The 21104-nt window shown below is 39.2% G+C and overlaps 1 protein-coding gene and 1 long non-coding RNA gene across 11 annotated transcripts in view; one reads left to right on the top strand and one right to left on the bottom strand.

Annotated features, from left to right (window-relative positions):
- Positions 1–17325, top strand: part of SPHKAP (SPHK1 interactor, AKAP domain containing) — a 71765-nt gene extending 54440 nt beyond the window's left edge. For 4 of the 9 annotated variants that reach the window (XM_080604009.1, XM_080604010.1, XM_080604008.1 and 1 more), the window contains 7 exons: positions 521–776; positions 1064–4799; positions 8603–8782; positions 10694–10780; positions 12820–12872; positions 12957–13141; positions 15081–17325. In XM_080604009.1, coding sequence (XP_080460135.1) covers positions 521–776; positions 1064–4799; positions 8603–8782; positions 10694–10780; positions 12820–12872; positions 12957–13141; positions 15081–15224 — 4641 coding nt within the window. In that variant the 3' untranslated portion in view covers positions 15225–17325. Of the gene's footprint in view, positions 1–520; positions 777–1063; positions 4800–8602; positions 8783–10693; positions 10781–12716; positions 12787–12819; positions 13142–15080 lie in introns of those variants that run through there. The other 5 variants (XM_080604005.1, XM_080604003.1, XM_080604004.1 and 2 more) reach the window with 3 other exon arrangements.
- Positions 1–20871, bottom strand: part of LOC308199612 — a 289413-nt gene extending 268542 nt beyond the window's left edge. For both annotated transcript variants that reach the window (XR_013954731.1, XR_013954732.1), the window contains exon 1: positions 20728–20871. This is a non-coding gene — a long non-coding RNA (uncharacterized lncRNA). The remainder of the gene's footprint in view (positions 1–20727) is intronic.
- Positions 20872–21104: the final 233 nt, after the last annotated feature.

Here is a 21104-nt window from a genome sequence, read left to right as displayed (position 1 = left end):
TTTGCAAGAACATCTAAAGGTGACCTGCTCTTCATCTCACCAGCCAGTATGTACAGGGCTGCCTTCAAAACAAGCATTGCAGCAGAAATTATCCTGAAAAGGAATTCATACCCACAAACAATTCCCTCCAGAGACAAGTAATACCGGGTGGTGTGAGGGCTGTAATAACAGTGTGTCAGGTGGCTAACTCTGACATAGCTTAAAGCCAGTAACACTGTCATTAAAACAAGAATTTGATTGGAAAAAAAAAAAAAACCTTGGTTATTTCAACAAAATAAAGACACCCCTGTGATACAGCTGGATTCTCTACTAAAATGCTTCTTTAACAGATGTTGATCCAAGCGGTTTTATTTTGGCATATATGTGACTGCACACTGTGTTACAAATTTCTAAATGACAAACTGTATTGCATCTTGACAACAGAACATTCCTGAGATTTTGACAGAGGGATGCTTAAAACAAGCTTGTTTGTTTGTTTGTTTTTAATTAAATAACTCTCTGAGATTCTTTCCCCCTCTAGTGTCCTTGGCTAGCAGATGTCTGCTTGGTTCAGTGTGCAAGGGGGGACAGGAAGAACAGCGCAAGCTGCATCATCTTTGAAATAAACAAGTTTCTGATTGGGCTTGAGCTTGTTCAGGAGAGACAGCTGCAGATAGAAGCTCATGTCTCAAAGCCTGAGGATGACACAAACTGCTCAGTGTCCTCAATAGAAGAAGATTTCCTCACAGCATCTGAGCACCTCGAGGAGGAAAACGAGGCTGATGAGTATAAAACTGGTAAAAGCAATGAGACTGAGCATAATTCTGCTATTGCATAATTCTGTATGGCAGAACAGCCATAGCAGTGCTTACAGAAATTGCACTCAGTGTTAATTTATGCAGATAATTTATTTGTAATTTAGAAAATGGATGGCTATTCATACTTTAAATTTTTGTTCAAAGACAAGGATACGTGGTTGTACAGCAGTTTTACAGAGCAGTAATGCATTAGACAGTTATACAACCATTTTCTTTTTAAAGTTCCAGAGTACTCTGCAAAGATTAATACCTTACTTTTCTTTTAGTAGGCCATGAAAAAATAAGTGTTTCAGAATCATCTTCAGATATCAAAAAAAATAAAGGAAAAGGATTTGAAAATCTACACTACAGGAAAGCCAGGTTGCCATTAATTCTGGAAGGAAATTCCATTAATAAAGAAAATACAGCTACTAGAGTCTCTGAAGCTGTGAATGCTGTGGCTGAAGATGGCATCTCACAACCTGAAGATAAGCCAGACCAGGAAATCCCGTGGCAGAAGGAATTAGTGGAAACAGCTACATCATCTGTCAGTACTAGTAATTTGACTAGTGGGGTTGAACACTCCTGCTCAGTGAATGTATTAGAAGATGTATCTTTAACCAAAATGGCTAAAGAGGAGCTGGGGCCTCTTCACAACCCAATAGCAAAACACATCAGTAAGGTAGACATAGAGGAATGTGCAGGTGGTAGGAAAAGTGATCCCCCCTGGCAAAATGAGCAAGCATCTACAGGTCAGTATGCCACAAATTTAGCAGAATCTGTTCTGCAAGATGCATTCATCAGACTGTCACAGTCTCAAACCACTTTTAATGAGGAGGCTGCAGTCAGCATCTCTGTAGGGAGCTCCTGCAAGTCAGAAGATGTGTCTGCTGCCCGATCATGGAATGAACTTCCAAAGATCGTCATAGTGCAAAGTCCAGACAGCTGTGAGAATGTGTCTGACTGGCCAGGGTCTGCCTTCCCAAACGTGTGCCACTGGACTGAATCAGAAAGTTCTGCTGAAGTTTCAGATTACTTCGAGGAAGAACATTCAAATGGGCAAAGCCAGAGCGCACTGGAGATGGCCCTGGCGTGTGCAGCGACTGTCATTGGAACCATCTCAAGTCCCCAGGCTGCAGAAAAGTTCAGACAGGACCAAGAAACCACAGACTCCAAAAATGGAGCAGTAGATAATGAAGAGACACAGACAGCGTCTTCACAGCTACTTGAGGATTGTTCTGGTACAGAATATTCATTTCCATCTGCGCTGTGTGGCATGACTCAGGTAGCAAGTGCTGTAGCAGTCTGTGGACTGGGGGAAGCAAAGGAAGAGAAGTACCCTGCAACTTCGAGTGGTCTGCTGTCTGCAGCTCAGACATCTGCAGCCGTTACTCTTCGTTGCAGCATAGCTATAGGAAGCAGCATGGAGAAGCTGAATGATAGCATTGCAAAGGCACTTCTCAAAGAGGCATCAACAATTTTGACAAAACCCAATACATACAAAAACGTAGGGCATTTTATGGAATCCATAAATGGAAGAATTATTGAAACAGCAGCAAGGCCACAGATTCCACACTCTGATGGAGTAATCAGGGATGAACTTGCACAAAACTTATCTAATATTATTCTACGTCATTCTATCGAAGAGGTTAGGAAGAAGAGACAGCTACAGCCCTGTTCAGAAAACAGCTCAAGTACACAAGACATTTTCATGGAGACTGCAAATGAGTTGCTTTTTAATGTGATATATTTCACTTGCAAGAAGATGAATGACATAAGACAAGTTGAAGAGTGTTCTCCTCTGTTTTCTGACAGCCCAAAAGCCAAGAAAGTAACAAGAGTAGAAGGATGGCCAACACAGGCAACCACACATGAAACATCACACAGACCCCTTGATCATTCTGCTGTTAAGCCATTTGGTACATGCTACAGTGCTAGCAAAGAACTTGGAAATGGTACAGGCACTAGGAAAACTAACATGAGAGATGTAAATAGCAAGGAAAGTGCCACACTGAATTCAGAACTAAGTAGAGCCACTGGACATAACGGGCTTGTTGCAAAAACATCTCCCAAGAAAAGATACCTGAAAAGAACCGCACGAGACTGTTACAAATCCCCAAATCAGGGTAACAATCAGAAGAAGAAAGACTACAGATCATTTTCAGACAGAGAAAACAGCTTTGCAAACAATGAATGCAGGCATGGCGTTCAAGAACAACAGTCTTCCAATGCTGCTGTGAATGCAGATAACCAGGTGAAGCATAAGTGTGATGCTGTGCTAAACGATGAAGTCCAAGTTAGCTTATCTTTGTTAGGAAGCCATGTCTTGCTTCCTTCTCAGCCTGTGCTCCAGGTGAAACATTCAAGGGACAAATATTGTATAACAGATTTTGCAGAAGAATTGGCAGAAACAGTGGTCTCTATGGCAACCGAAATAGCTGCCATTTGTCTTGAAAACTCAAGTGGAAAGCAACCCTGGTTCTGTGCATGGAAGAGAGGCAATGAATATCTGGTGACCCAGAGTTTGTCATGCAGAACCATGAAGAGGAAAAAGGAAACCCATGCTAATAGCTCAGTTGTTCGGAAGCACAGGGCACCTAGACTCAGCGAGATCAAAAGAAAGACAGATGAGCATCCTGAGCTAAAGGAAAAGTTGATGAATCGGGTAATAGATGAATCTATAAACCTTGAGGATGCACCAGATTCTGTCAATATCTTTGCAAATGAAGTGGCTGCAAAGATCATGAACCTCACTGAACTCTCCATGGTTGACAGCATCTGGCAAGGTCCAAACCATCCCAGGAACAGGCTGCACTGTGACAGATGGAGCCGAGCCAAGGCCTCAAGCTGTGAGAGCATCCCAGAGGAGGATGCAGATTCCAAAGCCTCTGTCAATACCTTAGGCCTAATGAACACCTTTGGTCAATCGGTGAGCCAGACAAGTTCTGTCTCAAAGCAGTCTAGCTGTGAAAGCATTACAGATGAATTTTCAAGATTTATGGTGAACCAGATGGAAAATGAAGGAAGAGGCTTTGATTTATTACTGGATTACTATGCAGGAAAAAATGCAAACAACATCTTAACTTCTGCTTTGCAACAAGTAGCCAAGAAAAATGGTCACCTTAACGTAAGACCAAGTTGCCCATCCAAACAGTCCAGCACAGAAAGCATAACAGAAGAATTTTATAGGTATATGCTAAGAGAAATAGAAAAGGAAAACAAAGATAACCTATCTTCCCCTCGAAATTCAAAGGACTGGTGTGGCAGTTTGCTACCGCCCTCTCTACGATCACCTTTTTGCTTCAGACAAGCCTCAATGCCTGACACCAGATCATCCAGCTCTAGACTAACAGTTAACATCCCAGTCAAGGCAAATTCATTAGATGGATTTGCCCAGCATCACCGGGATTCCTTAAGCGTACAGCCAGTCAGTACTGTGGCTTCTTCAGGTCTTTGCAAGTCTGATTCCTGCCTGTACCAAAGATGCAAGACTGACCAGATCACTGATATGTTGATTCATGAGACATGGGCAAGTTCTATTGAATCTCTAATGCGCAAGAACAAAATCATAGCAGATGAGGCAGAGGTTGCAGAGGCAGATCACTTTCACAGTGATTCCCCACCACATGTGGAACAATATGCAAACAGACTGGCTGCAAATATTGTTGAAAGTGGTAAAAGTTTAATAGTTGTCCAGCAGGATTCCTTTGATTCTACGAGCCAAGATCATATGCTGGAAAGCAAATATCCCCAAAGCGCAACTCGGATTCAAACAAAACCCAAAAGAGATGGAATAAATTTGGATGAGCAAAAAGAGAAGATGAAGAACCCTGGATGGCTCCCTGCAGGTCAGCACAGGGAAGTGCCTTTAATTCAGATAGAAACTGATCAACGAGATGAGGCAGATAAAGACTCTAAGTCCTTAACTTCACATGACTCTTCTGGAAAGGAGCATCAAAGCAATGAAAAACCTCCAGAAGCTTATGCTGGGAAGCACACAGTTTCTGGTTCCTTACTGAATAGGTAGGTGATAAACAGAAAATCAGCTTATTGCTTCAGTGTATAATTTCCCAGTAAACGTTACTTTTATGAAGGGAGAAGACGAAGAGGAAACCACTTTTGGAGAAATAAGCAGGATAGATTATCACTACAGGTTTCTAACTGCATAAAACCACCAAATTATACATCACAGTACTGGTCTGTGGAGCAAACATTTGTTAAACGTTACAGTATTATGGTTCTAAGTTTCAAATCCAATACCACACAGACGAGTAAATTTTCCCTTTAACACTAGGTCTTCCATAGTCAAGAAAGGAGAGATGGACAAAGTTTGAATTTTCATTTAGCACTGGCTGAGATCTCAATGGAAAAATAAAAATCAGAATTAGTGTAAAACAGAAGATAGAATTTGAGCTGTAGTTCTCTCCTGTGCTTCCTTATGTACCTGATGTTTTGTGTACCTGGAAACAAGACCAGGCTTCCAAAAGCTTGAGGTTCAGCTTTGTGTTTACAGTCTGGAAGAACAAGTAAAAATTTTTTAGGGGAAGGGGAGAATAAATTAAAAGCACCCCTCCACTACTTGAGTTCAACCTCTAGGTAGAATTCAGATAGAGAAGTGAATAAAGTTTCATTTGGTGGAGTTTATACCACAGCCTAACACCCTCTCCTTGCAGCTGTATTCCTTTTGTTGAGGAATCTAAACTTTGGTTAAGGCAAAGTGTAAACCCTGCTGTGCGAGAGTGTAGTGCAAGCGTAGAGGATTGCTGTGGATGTTAGGAGGTTAAGAGCAAAGCTGTCTCTCAAGGTATTACCTATTTTTAACTATACTTCTTAATCATATCTGTTACTTTAATGGTGTCTAAGCTGCCAATCACTTGGAGGATTGCAGCACTCCATTATCTCAGAGTGCTAGAAAGAGTGCAGATGCTAGTGTTCAAAACCATTTTGTAGCTCATTTTATGCTAGGCAGTGCTGTGTTTTGGCTTTTGACAAAGCTCTGCTAGAAGTGAGAAAGCATGCACTTCCCTGTGTATGGTAGCAATTAGGTGGATAATTACTATAGTCTCTCTATTTTGTGCTGACTCTCCCCCACTAACCTTCCTCTTCCTTGTAACGCAACCTGCTTTTAATAAGATACATTTAGAAATCTGCCTATTTAAAATCTTGACTGTTTGGAAATAAAGTTATTTTCTGCACAGCTTATGCCCTTTAATAACAGCTTTTCCTCTGTGTTTGATGCAGAGTTCTCGAAGTGGCTATTGAAAGTTTAAAGTCATAGGATTGGTAGAGCAGAATTAGTACCCAGAGGCTACTCCTATGTTAGCACTTTTCTTTGGCAATGCCTTGCAGTTCTGAACCAACTCATCCCCATTTCTATGCATCAGCACTGCGTGCAGCATGCAAAGCAGATTCCCTTGGGAGGAATGTCAATGAGAAGCTGTGCTGCAAGTGGGGACCAGGTGTGCTCATCCACTGACTAGGAAGGGGAAGCTTCTGGCGATTCTTCACATGGATTTGAACCACTTGTGGCAGGGCCATCTGGACCAAGCCTAGGCTGAAGTAAAAACCCTGAAACATGTAACAGATGAACAAGTGTCAGCACTGCTTGCTTTGAGCCACTGAACTACTCCTATTGCGTGCAATTACTTGGCAGAATAGGTACAGGCACGCAGGACTCCAGGCAAAATACGAAGCAGACATACAATCATTATCATAAAGCATCACTGGTCTGTCACATAAGTGCATAATGAATCAAGCGAACCCAAAGTGCTCACATAAGATTGCTACCCCCCGAAAAATCTCTTATATTTTGGACTTTATATTGGATGTTACCTGGCTTGTATTAAAACAGCCTCTGGATAGCACCACTACCCGCTACCCAGCTGCTGGGGATGATGAGTTTTGTACCCAAGAGGTCAGAGATGACAGTTTGGGATCTTTATGATCACCCAAAAAGAGGTGGCATTTTTTATTATGTACTTTTCTGCCTGCATAGCAAGTCTGTTGGTAAATCTCACAATGCCCAGTTTGCCTGTGAAAAGTTACCTTAACTGTAGCTTTTATTCTTCATTTGTATATATACAACATATATACACGCACGCGTGCATGTGTGGCACACGTCAAGTATGAAGAATTATAAAGCATTTTTCCTAACCCTGTATTCTCCAAAATCAATCCGGTTTCTACCTACTGCATACTTACCAAGAGAAAGAATTATTTTATCCATCCCCAACCAAAGCAACAAAGCTCTTAAGAAACACAGCAGGCTAAAAGTCATTAGTGATTCACAACCCACAATACTTTCCTACTTTTACTTCTAGACCTTTCTTCAATCTACACTGTTCACAGGGTAGAAGAGCTGGAGGCTTGCTTGTATTATAGGGTGATCCATGCAAGGGTATGTGAATGTGGATATCTGTAGGAGTGAGCTCTGCTAAGAAAAAAAGTGTGAAATGTCATAGACTTGCTACAGAATGCACAGCTATATTTGTAGGAAAAGCTCTAAGTAGAAGAATTTTCTTCCAGCAACGTGCAGTTAAGGAAGTGGGTATGGTTTAAGTGTGTTTATGTAAATAGTCAGTGGAGCATGTTGTGGTCTCATGTGATGGAAGGTTTTTTTTTTTGTTTGTTTGTTTGTTTTGGTTTTTTTACTTGCTAACTTGCTGTAAATGATATATCTGAATGTTGCAGGTCTTTTCTGTGTTGCGTTAAAATAGGTGGCTTTGTCTGAAATGCATTCAGTAAAAGTTTTCTGAAAATTTCTGCTGCATTTAAATAAAGCAAAGTGCATTTCAAGCAATTCAGAAAAATGTACACAAAACAGAATTGAGAGACCTTTAGAAAGTAGCATTGTCAGTGAAGATGCCGCACAACATGTTGGTATTTTTCATGTCAAGTTGAGTTAGGTTTACAACAAAAAATACCATAGTAGAATGCACTCATTTTCCAATTGGGATCCTGCACAGCTCAGATAGGAACTAGATGTATCTGATTTCATCTTATTATTTCACTTCTAGATAGGATAATATTGTCTTATTCTGTTCTTATACTCTATTATAACAATTTTGACCTTCTTATATATATACCATGCATTTCTACTTCTTGATTAATACATTTTGTGAAGTTTAACACTACCATCATACACCAGAAACTGGAGAAATCTGAACATACAGATAAAAAACCATCTGTACAGAACTCAAAATGCTCCGTCTCTTCATTGTTAAGAATTACTGCTGGCATTAGAAGAGCAAGCAAGGATAATTTTTGATCCAGATTTTATTCTCGATTACTTCCCCTAGCTAGAAAACGTTCACATACGCATGTAACATACCTAACTATAATCGATGGTCCAATAAAAATAAAAAATCACATTCAGCAGGCAGAAAACCTTGTCAAGAAACTTTTTCACCCACCATCAGGACAGGAATTTAGGGCCTATATATAGTTCCAACTATGCTGTCATTCTGCACTAATATTTATCCCGTATTTCAACCACTCATTGACAAAAGTACATTAAGCAATAGACCTATGCAGCAAGCAGTTCTTTTTGTACAAGTTAAGCCTTTTCTATGCATATTTCCACATAAGGCTTATTTTGCTTTCTATTTGTTTATAGCACCCACAGGAAGACCATTTTTAAAGAGCATCCCAGACCATACGTTGAACTAGTCTTCTCATATGAATTTATAAGTTTGTCCAGTCTCTTGCATCTGTACAGTTTGTGCAGCTCAGTTAACTTTAATGAGTAGCATTGCCTGAAGATTTGCAGTAGTAGTTTGTTTGCCTATATTATAATTATCAGTATGCCTTCCTTATCATCCTACCAGCAAGAATGCTCAGAGCAGACTGGATGCTGAAGTCCCAGGAGAGACAAAAACAGCTGAAGAATTTCCAAACCATCTCAGCAGCAGTGAGGAAAGCACTGGTAGCTGGTCCCAGCTGGCCAATGATGAGGACAATCCAGATGACACAAGTAGCTACTTACAACTCAGTGAACGATCCCTGAGGTACCGGTATTGTCTGTTCTCAGTATACATAATGGTTTGGTCAACTAAGCATATGATTTGATAACCATATGTTGGAAATGAGGGGCAATAACTCAAGATTGAGAACATTGTAAAGAAAGCCTAGTGACAGTTCATCTCATTTTAAAAATAAAAAATAAAAATTAAAAGAGCCACATCCTCATTTTCTGCCAGATCTTTGTTTTGGTGAGCAGTTACATTCAGACCATGAAAGCACTTCCTTGCCCCATGCAAGTGCCCCAGTCCTACAGTGAAAGGGCCGTCAGACAAGCTAATTGCTACGATCTTTGCTTTGCTTTATTTGCTACTGTTTCCAAAACAATGACATCTTCTTAGCCAAAACTGATGAGACTGCTATTCCCATCAGGTATCTGTATAATGAGAGCACAGATAGCACCCTGATCTGCTTAGACTAGCACAGGGAAGCAGATCAACAAAGGATGGCTGAGTTTGCCCCTAGTATGCATAAATTCCAGTGCACTGTGCCACATTGTCTTCCTACTCTAGCCAGGACATGTTTAAAGGTGTTACCTAGCCCTTAGAGTATGTATAAAGAAATGTTAGTTTGACTTCAGCCCTTTCACAACTTCAAATCGAGCAAGGTTTTTTCTTACCTTTTTTCAAGTTTTTTTTTTCCTTAAATCTGATCTTAAATCAGATTTTAAAAAATATTGTCAAGTAATTACTTCTTTCTCCTGGGTATTAAGACAGGAAGGAAAGACTATGGTAACAAAGCAGGTAAAAGAGTCTGTCAGTGGGCACTGTTGGCTCATTGAAAGAAAATGGGTGAACCATTCATCTCATTGTAGTATCAACCCTTAAAGTCTGGTATAAGAGAGCTAATGCATTGTGCCATTTGGCTCTTCATTGAAACTGAAATTCTCTCTGGAGTCTGAATGCATGGCATACTGACCTTGATTTAGAAAAAAAACGATGGAGAAAGAAACTGTCTAGACAATACCTCGGACGTAAGGAATAATACTATTAGCTGCTTTTCTAGTATAAATTAATTGGTTCAAGTTTACTTAACACACAGAACTCATTGATGCTAACTGACTAGCAGCCAGCAAATTCACAACCTGTTCATCAGACTATTACAGCTGTGTAAACATTCACTGTCAAACATGTAGCAATGTTTGACTATTTTTTCTAAGTATTCTTAGGTTTTATACTTCATCCTTTTGAAGCAGCCAAAGAATACTTTAAGGTATTAATGGTCCCAATGAGCATTGGCTTTTAATTAAAAGTCTCAGTCTTTCAGAGTAGCCAGAAGCATCAGGGACCATCACTCTACCTGGGGCACCCTCAGATCCCTGACAGTACATAGGGTAGGACATAATATGCTGAAACTGCTGCTGGTTACAGGCATGGAGTCAACCAACAGGTAAGTAGTACAATAGGCAACCTCAGCGTGTGTGTATATATACACACATATACACATACCTATATCTATATATACATACACACAAACAAACCTTGGTTTAACTCAACACATTCTGAATCTGTATCTGAGTATCTGAACCTCTGCAGGTTTTTCCAGGACATCTCTATGCTTGGTAATCTTTCTTTTCAAGGACACATGCAGACTGTTTTTCTGTTTGAGACCAAATGTTCATTGCATAAGCCATTCACAAGAAGACTGTCTATGATTTTTTTTCTGTCCACAGCACCACTTGATACATGATCTGCCCAGAACTATTTTAATAAAAAAACTCATTATTTTGAGCAGATTAGTGTGCTGCATTCTGGGAAACACTTACTGAGCACAGTTGATTTTGTGGTACTCTGCATAACAGGAGACTGCCTCCTCACTTTACTTGTACAGAAAAAAATAATGTATGGAGATGTGTTCAGTGCAGCTTGGCACTAATATTTAAACTTTTGCTTTGTCAGCAATGGCAACAGCAGTACAACTAGCAGTCTTGGCATTATGGACCTGGAAATTTATCAGGAGAACATGCCATCTTCTCCTATGATTAAGTAAGTAGTCACTGAAGTGAGATTTGATGTTTAGTCTAATTTTAACTGCAAATCATTTACACCATCTAAAATGCGCCAAGCCCTGCTTTGCACCTGCTGCTTAGCCTGCCCTTAGTTTCAGAAAAGCTCACAAGTAGGTGTCTGTACAGTGTGACAGCATTAGATGGTGAAAAGTTACAGGAAAGCCCACCCAGGTGGACCTCTTGAGAATATGGATCCAACTGTTCTGCCTAGAAGGCAGCCTTCTGAGCATCCATTGCGTGAACTTTCTTCTCTGAGAAATTTCAAATATTATCAAAACTTTAATGTAAGAGCAAGTAAGATCAAGCAAATAAAGATCAATTAAAGTAAATATATGTATATATATGGCATTATTATAGTAATTTGGCTTAAGTTATGTCTTAAGTATTGTTTCAGGGTGTGTTTCTATTGAGCATACAATATAATTGTCAAGACATGCATAAGAATTTGCCTAAAGATGCTGGTACCCTGAAACATGGTATGTAACCAGTCAGCTGGTGAATGCCACGATGAAGACAGGGCACAGCCACTGCAGAAAAGTACGTACGGACTGTACATCACATATTGAACATGGAAACTTTGTGAAGTCAGTTATATCAGAAGACCTTTACAGCTCATTACCAGGCTATTCTACAACAAACCATCCTGCTTTTGAGAAGCTCTTTTTTGTCAGAAACCCAAGCATTCGTATTTCTGTAGAGTTGCATGCATTCTCTCTGGATCAGGACACTAACCTTGTTAAAACATTTCCATCTTAACAGTAGGCAGCAATACCTCCTACACACATTCCTTAAGGTCACCCCTCTCCCTTACGTTTCCAAAGATTAAAGTGATAAACTTCCAACTCCTCATTAGCTTTCAGTGGCTAGTCACAGGTGTTAGCCAACAGGCATGAGATCCTGGCAGGACAGATGTTGGGGAACACAGCACCACCACTCAGGGCAGTTCGTCCTTCCACAAATCAAAGTCAAAGCTCAGAATACATCTGCTGTTCAAACAGAACACTGGTAAAATAAAATCTGATGGAAGGGACATTATTAGGCACCTATGATTCTGTCACGACAAACCATAGACTGCATACTGCCATTTTATTTCACATCTTGCAGTAACCACTACACAAGTGTGTGTATACGCTTGGTCCTTTGAAGCCTTGGGAGAGATTCTGAATGTCTGTGAAAGAGGGTGGTAAGGGTAGCATCCTCCCATGTGGGAAACAAAGTCTTGCTGTCCTTGGTTGAGGGCAGAACAGGACAGTCCAGAAACACCTAAGTGGTATCTCTCCAGTACTGACGAAGTGACTGCCGTAACTAACATCAGACGTGAATTTACAGGTTCCTGCTACATGTATGGGAGCATGGACATTATGTTCCAAAATGGAAGCTGAAGCAGTGAAAACGTAGCCAGGGTTTATAGTTTAACAGGAAAAATGGAACATAAGAAATGAAGTTTTTTGAAATTTTTCCAATGTGTAAGCAGAATTTGTTTATCCAAACAGCTAATATATTTGAGAACAGCAGTAGTTGAAGACATTGATAGCTATGTTTGTGTTTAGCTATGAAAAATAGTTAAACTGTTAATAAATAATAGTTAATATAAATTAATAAAGCTAGAAAGCTAGACTGAAAAAAATTCACCCAACAACTATAGCACTGCAAAATGCAGACATTGGAAATTCAGTATTTCCCCCTAGGTTACAAGACCTGCTGCGTCTTACCATAATGTCATTCTCTTTGTCATTACATAAACCGCAAAGATACGCAGATGAAACGTAACACATAGTGCAACTGGTACAAGTACTCCATCATATCACAGGAATAACACTGCAATTCCCATGGCTTTTCCTGATTTACAGATTAAATTACTGTAATATATTCAGCCTTTTATTATTTTATCCTGTTTAACATTTTTCTTGCAGTTTTCTAGGTCTTACATTGGGGGAGAAGTTTGTCCATCATGATGCAGTGTTGTAGACTGTTCCTAAATATCACTAACGAGCTTTGTTGTTGTTTGTTTCTAAGTGAATTAGTAGAAGAAAAGGTTTTCCTTAAAGAACAGACAGAAAATACAGAGGGTAAGTTGAACCTTATCAATCACAGCATACAATTTGAAGTTAATACATACAATTCCACAATAACCGTTGGAATTATTTTTCCAGAAAGTACTTCAGGGCTCTCAGTGGGAACAGCCAATTGTCAGAAGGACCTCTTGGTGATAAATTTTGATCTGGAACCAGAATGCCCTGACACAGAGCTTCGAGCCACCCTGCAGTGGATAGCTGCTTCTGAACTTGGAATCCCAACCATCTATTTTAAAAAATCTCAGGAAAACAGAATTGAAAAGGTAGTGTTCACAGAACTGGGCATAATATTAATTCACTTTAATCACAGTAGCATCTATGATGTATTGAAGTTACTGAGCCTAAAAGTAGATGCAAACACATCTTCATTACAGCAAGATGGCAAGGCTACTGCTTATTTCACAAAGAGGAGAGGATTAAATACATCAGGATTTAAGGTTCGTAGACTCCATAGACTCATTTGGGTTGGAGGGGACCTTAAAGACCATCAAGTTCCACCACCCTCACCCCTCAACAAGAAAAGGACCGACTGCTTGGTTGTACAGAAGAGACTAAATGCAAGATAATGATAACACTGAGCTCGGGCTCAGTGTCTCACATAACAAGACCTCGAGGCTTCTGCAGCTGGTTGAAAGTTTAGAGGACAGGCAGGATGAACCCATATGCTTAGGTACATCCTTACATTATTCCTAGCCAGAGGGAGAGTTTTAGCAAGGGAGGCCAACCAGCATTTCTAGCAGAGTCATGTTTGCAATCACACATCTTTTACTTGGAAAGTGAGACCATTTTGCATCATTACATAAAAATTATGAGGCATCTCTCTGGCTCGACAATAATAATAATTTTTAAAAATGCTACACATACCAGTACACTTTTGCTCCTGTTCAGATGTAGCCACCAGTCACCATTTTGCATGCAGAAGCCCATTTCCAGACAGACACAGATCACCAGAACTGAGATACCTTCTCAACTATTAGTCCAAGCCAGAACACCCAGAGCAAAGCAAAGAAGTCCAAAATGGCCACAAGAAATACAGAACAATTTTATTCATGAATTAGTTCGCGATCTGCTGGAGACACCACTAAATGCTATCTACAACATTTCAGAAATAACCAGAATGACCTTTTCCAAGGTCAGAAAGACTGGTTCAAGCCTTAAGGCTAACGAGAAGTGTCACAGTATTCAAATCAATTAATGAAAAAAAGTATTACAAATCAGTATTTTCATCTGTTAAAATAATGTCTATAGGAAGATCATTTTGAGTAGCAGAGATATTGTTTGATTTTCTTGAGTACATGCATTTGGGAATCATAAACATCATTTAAAATGCATTCAGCATCAACAGTCCAAATTGCGTCTAATTAAAGAAACAGCTGTCAGCTTTACCCATGTGCTTTGGCAAACAGTTAATTCAATTGCAAAAATACACTAGAGAATAATGAAGCACATCCTGCCTACAACAGTGCTCTTGGAAATCGTGCGCCTATTAAGTATCGTTAAAATACATATTAAAAGTTTAGGCTTCAGTATGTAAATAGCAAACAGCTACACGAACTAGAGACACAATATTTTCTTGTGTCGTTTAAAACTGGAAATGTAGAAGGAGCAAGCTAATTAGATATTGATTGTGAAATTCAAGGAAATGAAAAGCTTTGATTTTCATTTATATGCTGCTGAAAAAAAGTGGGACCAGATGCGTGACACTGTGAAGCCCATTATTAAGTACAAAGTGGACAAAATTCAGGATTTTTTACAGCTGTTTAAGAATGTATATTTAACCCTTGGTTTATATGGAGACTAAAAAAGCCAGGCAAATATAGATCCTTATCGTGATTCAACCACAACTGTGGCAAAAGTCTTCGTGTGACAGTTTACCCAGAAACGCTCACCAGTACTGTTTGAATATTTAAAATACTGGGTGGAAACACAAAAACGTAAATGTAAGTTAAAATATAACTGATGGTAATGAAGAGGATATTTTTCTGTGAAATAACTTTCGTTATTTTGACAGCGAGTTGTTGATAGGTTTTGATTCTGTAGCAAGCTCACTTTAACTGTTCTTGCTTTCATTGACAGAGCACTCACTGTACATAAGGATGGTCTCACAGCTGTTTGCATGCAATTCATTTAACAAAACCTTAGCAAAGTGCTAATCAAATCCTAAGTGCTATTGCTTTTTTTGTTTGTTTTCCTCTAATTTAGTTTTTAGATGTTGTGCAACTAGTTCAACGGAAGTCCTGGAAGGTTGGCGATATCTTTCATGCTGTGGTGCAATACTGCAAGCTCAGTGAGGAAGGCAGAGAGATGACACCAAGCCTGTTTGACTGGCTCCTTGAATTGGGTTAAGAAAGCTCACCTGTTCGGCATTTTTGTTTTAATCCAGTTTAAGTAAGCAGTGATTTGTGTAATGCTCTGACTTTCAAACATCACTGAGTACAATGAACAAAGACATACAAACTCTACAGAAACAGCACACGTCTGTTCCACAGCTGAGCACTGAGCAAAGTGAAACCAAGGCGTATTGTATCTTTCTGTATCCTGAGGGACTCTTGACATATTGTGCTATAGGATGTACTGTACTAGGCGGGGATGGATTTTTAGCCTTCTGAATTAATGGACTACACAGTAAAGACTTAAATCTCCAATAAGATCCATTTTCATCAATTTGATTAAATCAATCAGCTGAAATGGGACAGTATGCTAACATTCAGTTCTAAAACAACACTTATGTTTGTACAGTTTACCTATTAGAACCTGAGTGTGTTCCAGGATGCACAGAGAAACCCATGTCCCTAGATAAATAAAACAAAACTAAACCTCCAAGGTCTTCTAAGGGGTAAAAACTTTTGAACACACCAGATCTTTGTGGTTAGATGGCACAATAAAAGCCTACTGAAAACACATTTCAGTTTCTTTCCATGCAATTATTTCTCTCCCATAGCAATTTGCCATCCCTGTCTTCTTCTCAAGGAAATGAGATCTAGAATCTCAGTTAATACCCTTAAAAGAAATTTCTTTTCCCTTAGAGGCAGTGCAGTTTGGGATCTCTATGGTTGGTATGTCCCTAAGCACAGCTCTGTGAGTCATGGGAGTCACGGCAGCGGGTTTCTGAAGCCCTGTCCCATCCCAGGCCTGCCAGGTGACCTCAGGCAAGTCATTTCACCTCTGTGCCTCAGTGTCCCTACCTGGTTAAAGGGAGTGATGATAGTAAATGTGTTACACGAAGTGCTTTTATTTAAAGCACCATGTAACATGCTACATGAGTTAAAAGTAGTGAAAAAAATACTATTTTAGTTTTAGTTTAATCAAGTGAATTGTTAATAAGGTTAAAAAAAAATACATATCTGAAGAGTGCTGCCTCGACAGAAAGTTATGAAAATTAAGATTTTTAGGAAATCAAAATGATTGTTAAAATCTCAGCACACGTGCTTGTTCGTTTTGGATGCAAGTGTTTGGACTATATATGATAGTTCACATTGCTATAACATTTATATAACTTTGATAAGATATCCTATAGTATCTTCTTGCTGAGATGATCTGTTAGTATCATGCGCTCAGTGATACTCTCGACTCTTCCAAAGAGATAGGTTATATTTACCTTTAAATTCAAAACCAATCACATCAAAGCTCTTCTGAGATTTATTTCTTTGAAAATCTTTATCTTTTGCCTCTCCCTTCCCAAATAGCATAATAGAAAACCAGCCTTTCCCAATACAATATTTAAGAGATTTTATTTTCCATATAACAATATATGCTTCTGTACTATTTCTTGGGAGGGGGGGAAAAGAAAACTGTCCTTTTGCACTATTTTTGAAGACTTTGAAGTAGTTTTGAATAATTTATGAAAAAGAGCCATATTATTCTCAATTTTATCTTTAAAACCATTCCTAAAGTTGCATGATTTTCACTCATTTGTTGAGAGATACAAATTGTCAGTGAAACCTAATACAGAACATTAAGTAACATGAGAAATTCTACATCTCTGCAACATATACAGAACAGTGGAGGTCTCTTTACTGTCAAGATAAAGGTCAGTTTGTTGCATACACTAAACTGTGCAGTCACTGGGCTTATTCTTACAAACTGCTGAACATCCACAACTCACACCAACATGCGTGGTAACACTGAATGCTCAGCATTTCCGAGGCTGAAAGTCAGTAAAAAGCACCAAGTATTATATAAAAGTGCTCTGAGTTAATAAATGGGAAAGTGTATTTATTTTAAGCCAAATACAGTTAGTTGTCAGTAAACCAATTTTTTGCTGTGATAGAATCAATGTTTACTTATCCTACAAAGCACAAATATCATGACTGAGTTGTAAGCGTGATGCAGTTTCTCTGTATAGTTCTTAATGTTGCAGTTTGTTCAGAAATAAATTTATGTTATAACGTCATCTTTGTCTTCCTAAAAAAAAATATTCGACCAATTAAATAATATTTGCATGTTATCCCTGTAGCATCCATGATTTGCTTCTCAAAGCAATGCTTCTGAATGAAACGTCTGACCCACAGCCCTAACTAAAGCAAGCACTGGGTCTTAGCTCATTCCCAGAGCTGTGGCTTTCCTCACATTCCACAATTCATTCAGATGATATAAGGCTAATCAGAACATTCTTGCTATCACAGAAAATAAATTACACATTCATTGCAAAGAATTAACCCCAGAATAATGCCAACATAACAAAACCCTGTTAGTGCTTACTAATATGTTTACAGTTTATATGCTTACAGACATTAAGGAGTTTCTTCTGTTAAAGTTTGCACAAATATTTACTTCCCTACTGCCTAGGTGGAAAGGTATTTCTGCTGCTAAACAGAAAAGGAAACCAACATTTAACTTAACTGTGTAAATCAAAACAGGAGTTGTTGTTCACTATTAAAAACACATATCCTGAAAAAAAAATCAAGTCAACTTTAAATAAAAGAGAACTTCATACTACGTACAGATTTCAGTAAAAGCCTGAGAGTAAATTATGCGTGGTTCAGCCTGTTTACCTGAGTGGGATGCACGTTGTTAATATCATGAGGATGCGGAGTGAGTGGCTGCTCACTGTCTTTTGCAACATAAAAGCTAGAACCCATCAAATTAAACCCATAAATAAACAAAAAGAGGTGACGCTTAATCAGATGAAAGGATGCAAAACTTGGGCATAGGTTCAAGTGGAGCCTGATTAAGTACTTGAAAGCGATGCACCACGATTTTCTATAGAGACAAACCCTGTAACACTCAGGGAATCCCTGGCTATCCAAAGCAGCCCATGAGATTTGCTTCTGCACCAGGTGCAGTGCAGGTCCCAGTACTGGCTCTACAAGCCAGCTAACAAAGAGCAGAACTTGGCCTGTAAATACCTGAATGACACAGGAGAACTACCTATTGAAAAAACAAGCATTTAATAAGACTTTGAGTTTAGTTTGGTTTAGCTTAGGGTGCTTTCAATAGAGGAATTATTAGAAACTGAAAAACAATCTTCCTCCATTTTGTGAGAAATCTTCAGTGTTATGACAATCTTCAGTAGCTTACTCATTGTATTGCAGTCTATAATGAAAATTGTCGCCTATTTACATTTAGCCTATTAAATTCAGCAAATAGCTTTCTGGAGAGGCTGATGTAACTTTCTCCTGTCTGGTTTCACACAAAGCTGCATAACATGAGTATAGGGATGTCACAATGAATCCTACACTCTGATGTTCAAAATGCCTTTAAAAAACAACAAAAACCACTCCATTGAAATCAAGAGCCCACATAAGTCGCTTAATAAATTATAAAAAAATAAAAGTCCAACCAAGAAGGAAATTTTAATTCAAGCCAGAGCCATTCCTAAGTAACATTTAAGCAAATTCACAATGCCACTGCGTTAACATTTAAAATCCACTCTAAGGCCATTGCCATCACTAGGAATAGGCCCCCAGAAAATACCTTGTAGTTGCCAAGCATTTAGCAGGATAGACAGTTCAATTAGACAGCTGGACTGTCAAACTAATTAAAACAATTTGTTGTAAGACAGGTCTGGCTGAGGGGTACTGTGCCCTCCTCCGAGCTTCAGCTGAAAATCAGACAGTACAGCGCAGCAAACCAGAACATACAACCACGCAGGACATCTTCCATATCCTTTCACTTTCACCCAGGAAATGCAAGCGACCGCAGAGGAGGAGCACAAAAGCAAGTTCTTGCAAAATGCCATTTTTAAAACCTGAGTGGGTATGAGTATTAATATCATCCTCACATATTCAGAAAAGGATCTGAATCTCAACAGATACGAAAAGCATATGTCAAGTCTAAGTACACGTCATACACTTACATGGAAATCTTTGTCCTTGCCTTGCAAAATGTATGTACTGTCCTGGGAAAATGACATGACACAAGCTAAGGGCTTCTTTCTCCATAAAAAGAAACTTGTATATTCACAGAGGTAAATGCTAGAAGGATTCAGAGGTCTAAAGGACAGAAACAATAAAGCAAATCCGATTTCCACTGTGACAGTCCTTACTGCAGCACACTCCAGGAGCCTCCTGCGGTAATGCTTGTCAATAACATGGCAGTGGGTAAAGCTGACAGAGTTTCAGTAAGATACTGAAAACCTCTCTCCACTCCATCTGCCCTGTGATTACAAGTGGGAATCACTCAATTGGTAGCTTGGAGAGCACAAGGTATGTAGAAGCCAAATGTTTTGATAAGACTAAAAAGGTACCAGACAACAGAGTTAGAGCACACACACAGGAAATTTTGGTTGTGAAGACTGAAGTGGTATCAAGCTGGTTTCATTCATAGACAGAATGGTTTCAGAATGATAAATCTATAGAAGGCACTCCTGATAAGTCTCCGTATAATGTATTAGATCCACAGATGGGTAAATCAAGGTATAGAGAGCCTACCATTGAAGCATACACACGAGTATACACCTAGCATATACCCAAGCATACACCTGGCGTACTATTTAAGTTTTTTGAAGCACCAAGTCAGTACGTTTTTCCACAGTGCTGTGAATCAGAGCAGATGTATTTCACATTTGAGCAAGAAACCTGGATAACGTAACCTGAAAAGTAATTCTATTCACTCAGCAAATCTAGAGAGAAACAGAGTCCATGTGGCCTCCCAGTCCAATGCTTTGTCTGTGAAACCTCGACTCAGTCACAATTTTGTCATAAACAATAGGACAAGGCCTGAAAGCTAAAAGATACTACAGGTGTTTGATTCATTGAATCACTAGCATAGTACAGGAGAAAATTAATAATGGAATAGAAAATAGAAAAGAACACAAAGATTAAGCAAAAATCTATTTCCTTTTCACAGTCCAAAGATTTTTGTGTGTGTGTGATCATTTTACAGCAGGTCAAATTTCAGTTTTTAACTATTGAGCGGTATTTGCACACGTTTCATTATACTCGCTTTCCTCCACTTCCATTAACCAGATTTCACCATGTCACATCTCCCATTACAGTTGCAAACTGATCTAAGGGTTTTGGTCAGTTCTAAAATAAAACAGAAATGCATTGTCCTTCCTGACCCTTTTAATTCCAGATTAGGGAGACACTCTTCTGATACCACAAGTCTTTGCACAAGACAGAAGGAAACACCACAAGCATTATTGCAACATTAATGCTAGCCACCTTGCCTCCTGCTACAGGTTTAATTCTAAACAGGGCACAGCACATTGCTTAGTTCTTCCACTGATGACACTTCTTGAAACAACCAGGATATATTTTCCAGAGCATTTTTGTTTCTTCATTTACGCTCAAAGATACTGGCAAGCACTCAGCAAGAGCCAGACTGTACCAGCACTACTACTTCGCATTACACTTAACATTTATAAGTCTACGACCACCCAGAGATACACAGTATAAACGCATACCTTCAAGTGCATTCTCTGCTATGCACTTCCTTTCTTCCTTGTCTCTCTCACTCAATACCTCATCATTTACTTTATTCTATCCTACCCTCTTTGCTTCTTCATCCCTTCTTCCAAGCCTGCCAGAGGTCACCACTCAGCTCTGCTACTTTGCTACTCACCTGAAAAGAGCAGCTGCAGCTTCAGGTGCTCTGGTAGGAGGTGGGAGAGCTCAGCACAAGTGAAGCATGTTGGCAATTGGTGGAGAGGTAAGCCTGGAGAGAGCTCATTGTATAATGGTAAATAACTCGCAGGAGTTCATTATCCACTTCTCAGCTCATGCCGTGATCCTTAGCTACAAATCTTAGGTGAGCAGTGTTTCAAGTTGCCAGTAATTTTTT

The sequence above is a fragment of the Anser brachyrhynchus genome (genome assembly GCF_964034855.1).
Source record: "Anser brachyrhynchus genome assembly, chromosome: 9".
Classification (NCBI taxonomy): domain Eukaryota; kingdom Metazoa; phylum Chordata; class Aves; order Anseriformes; family Anatidae; genus Anser; species Anser brachyrhynchus.
The sequence above is the reverse complement of the archived record's forward strand: the minus strand, read 5'-3'. Positions and strand labels throughout refer to the sequence as shown.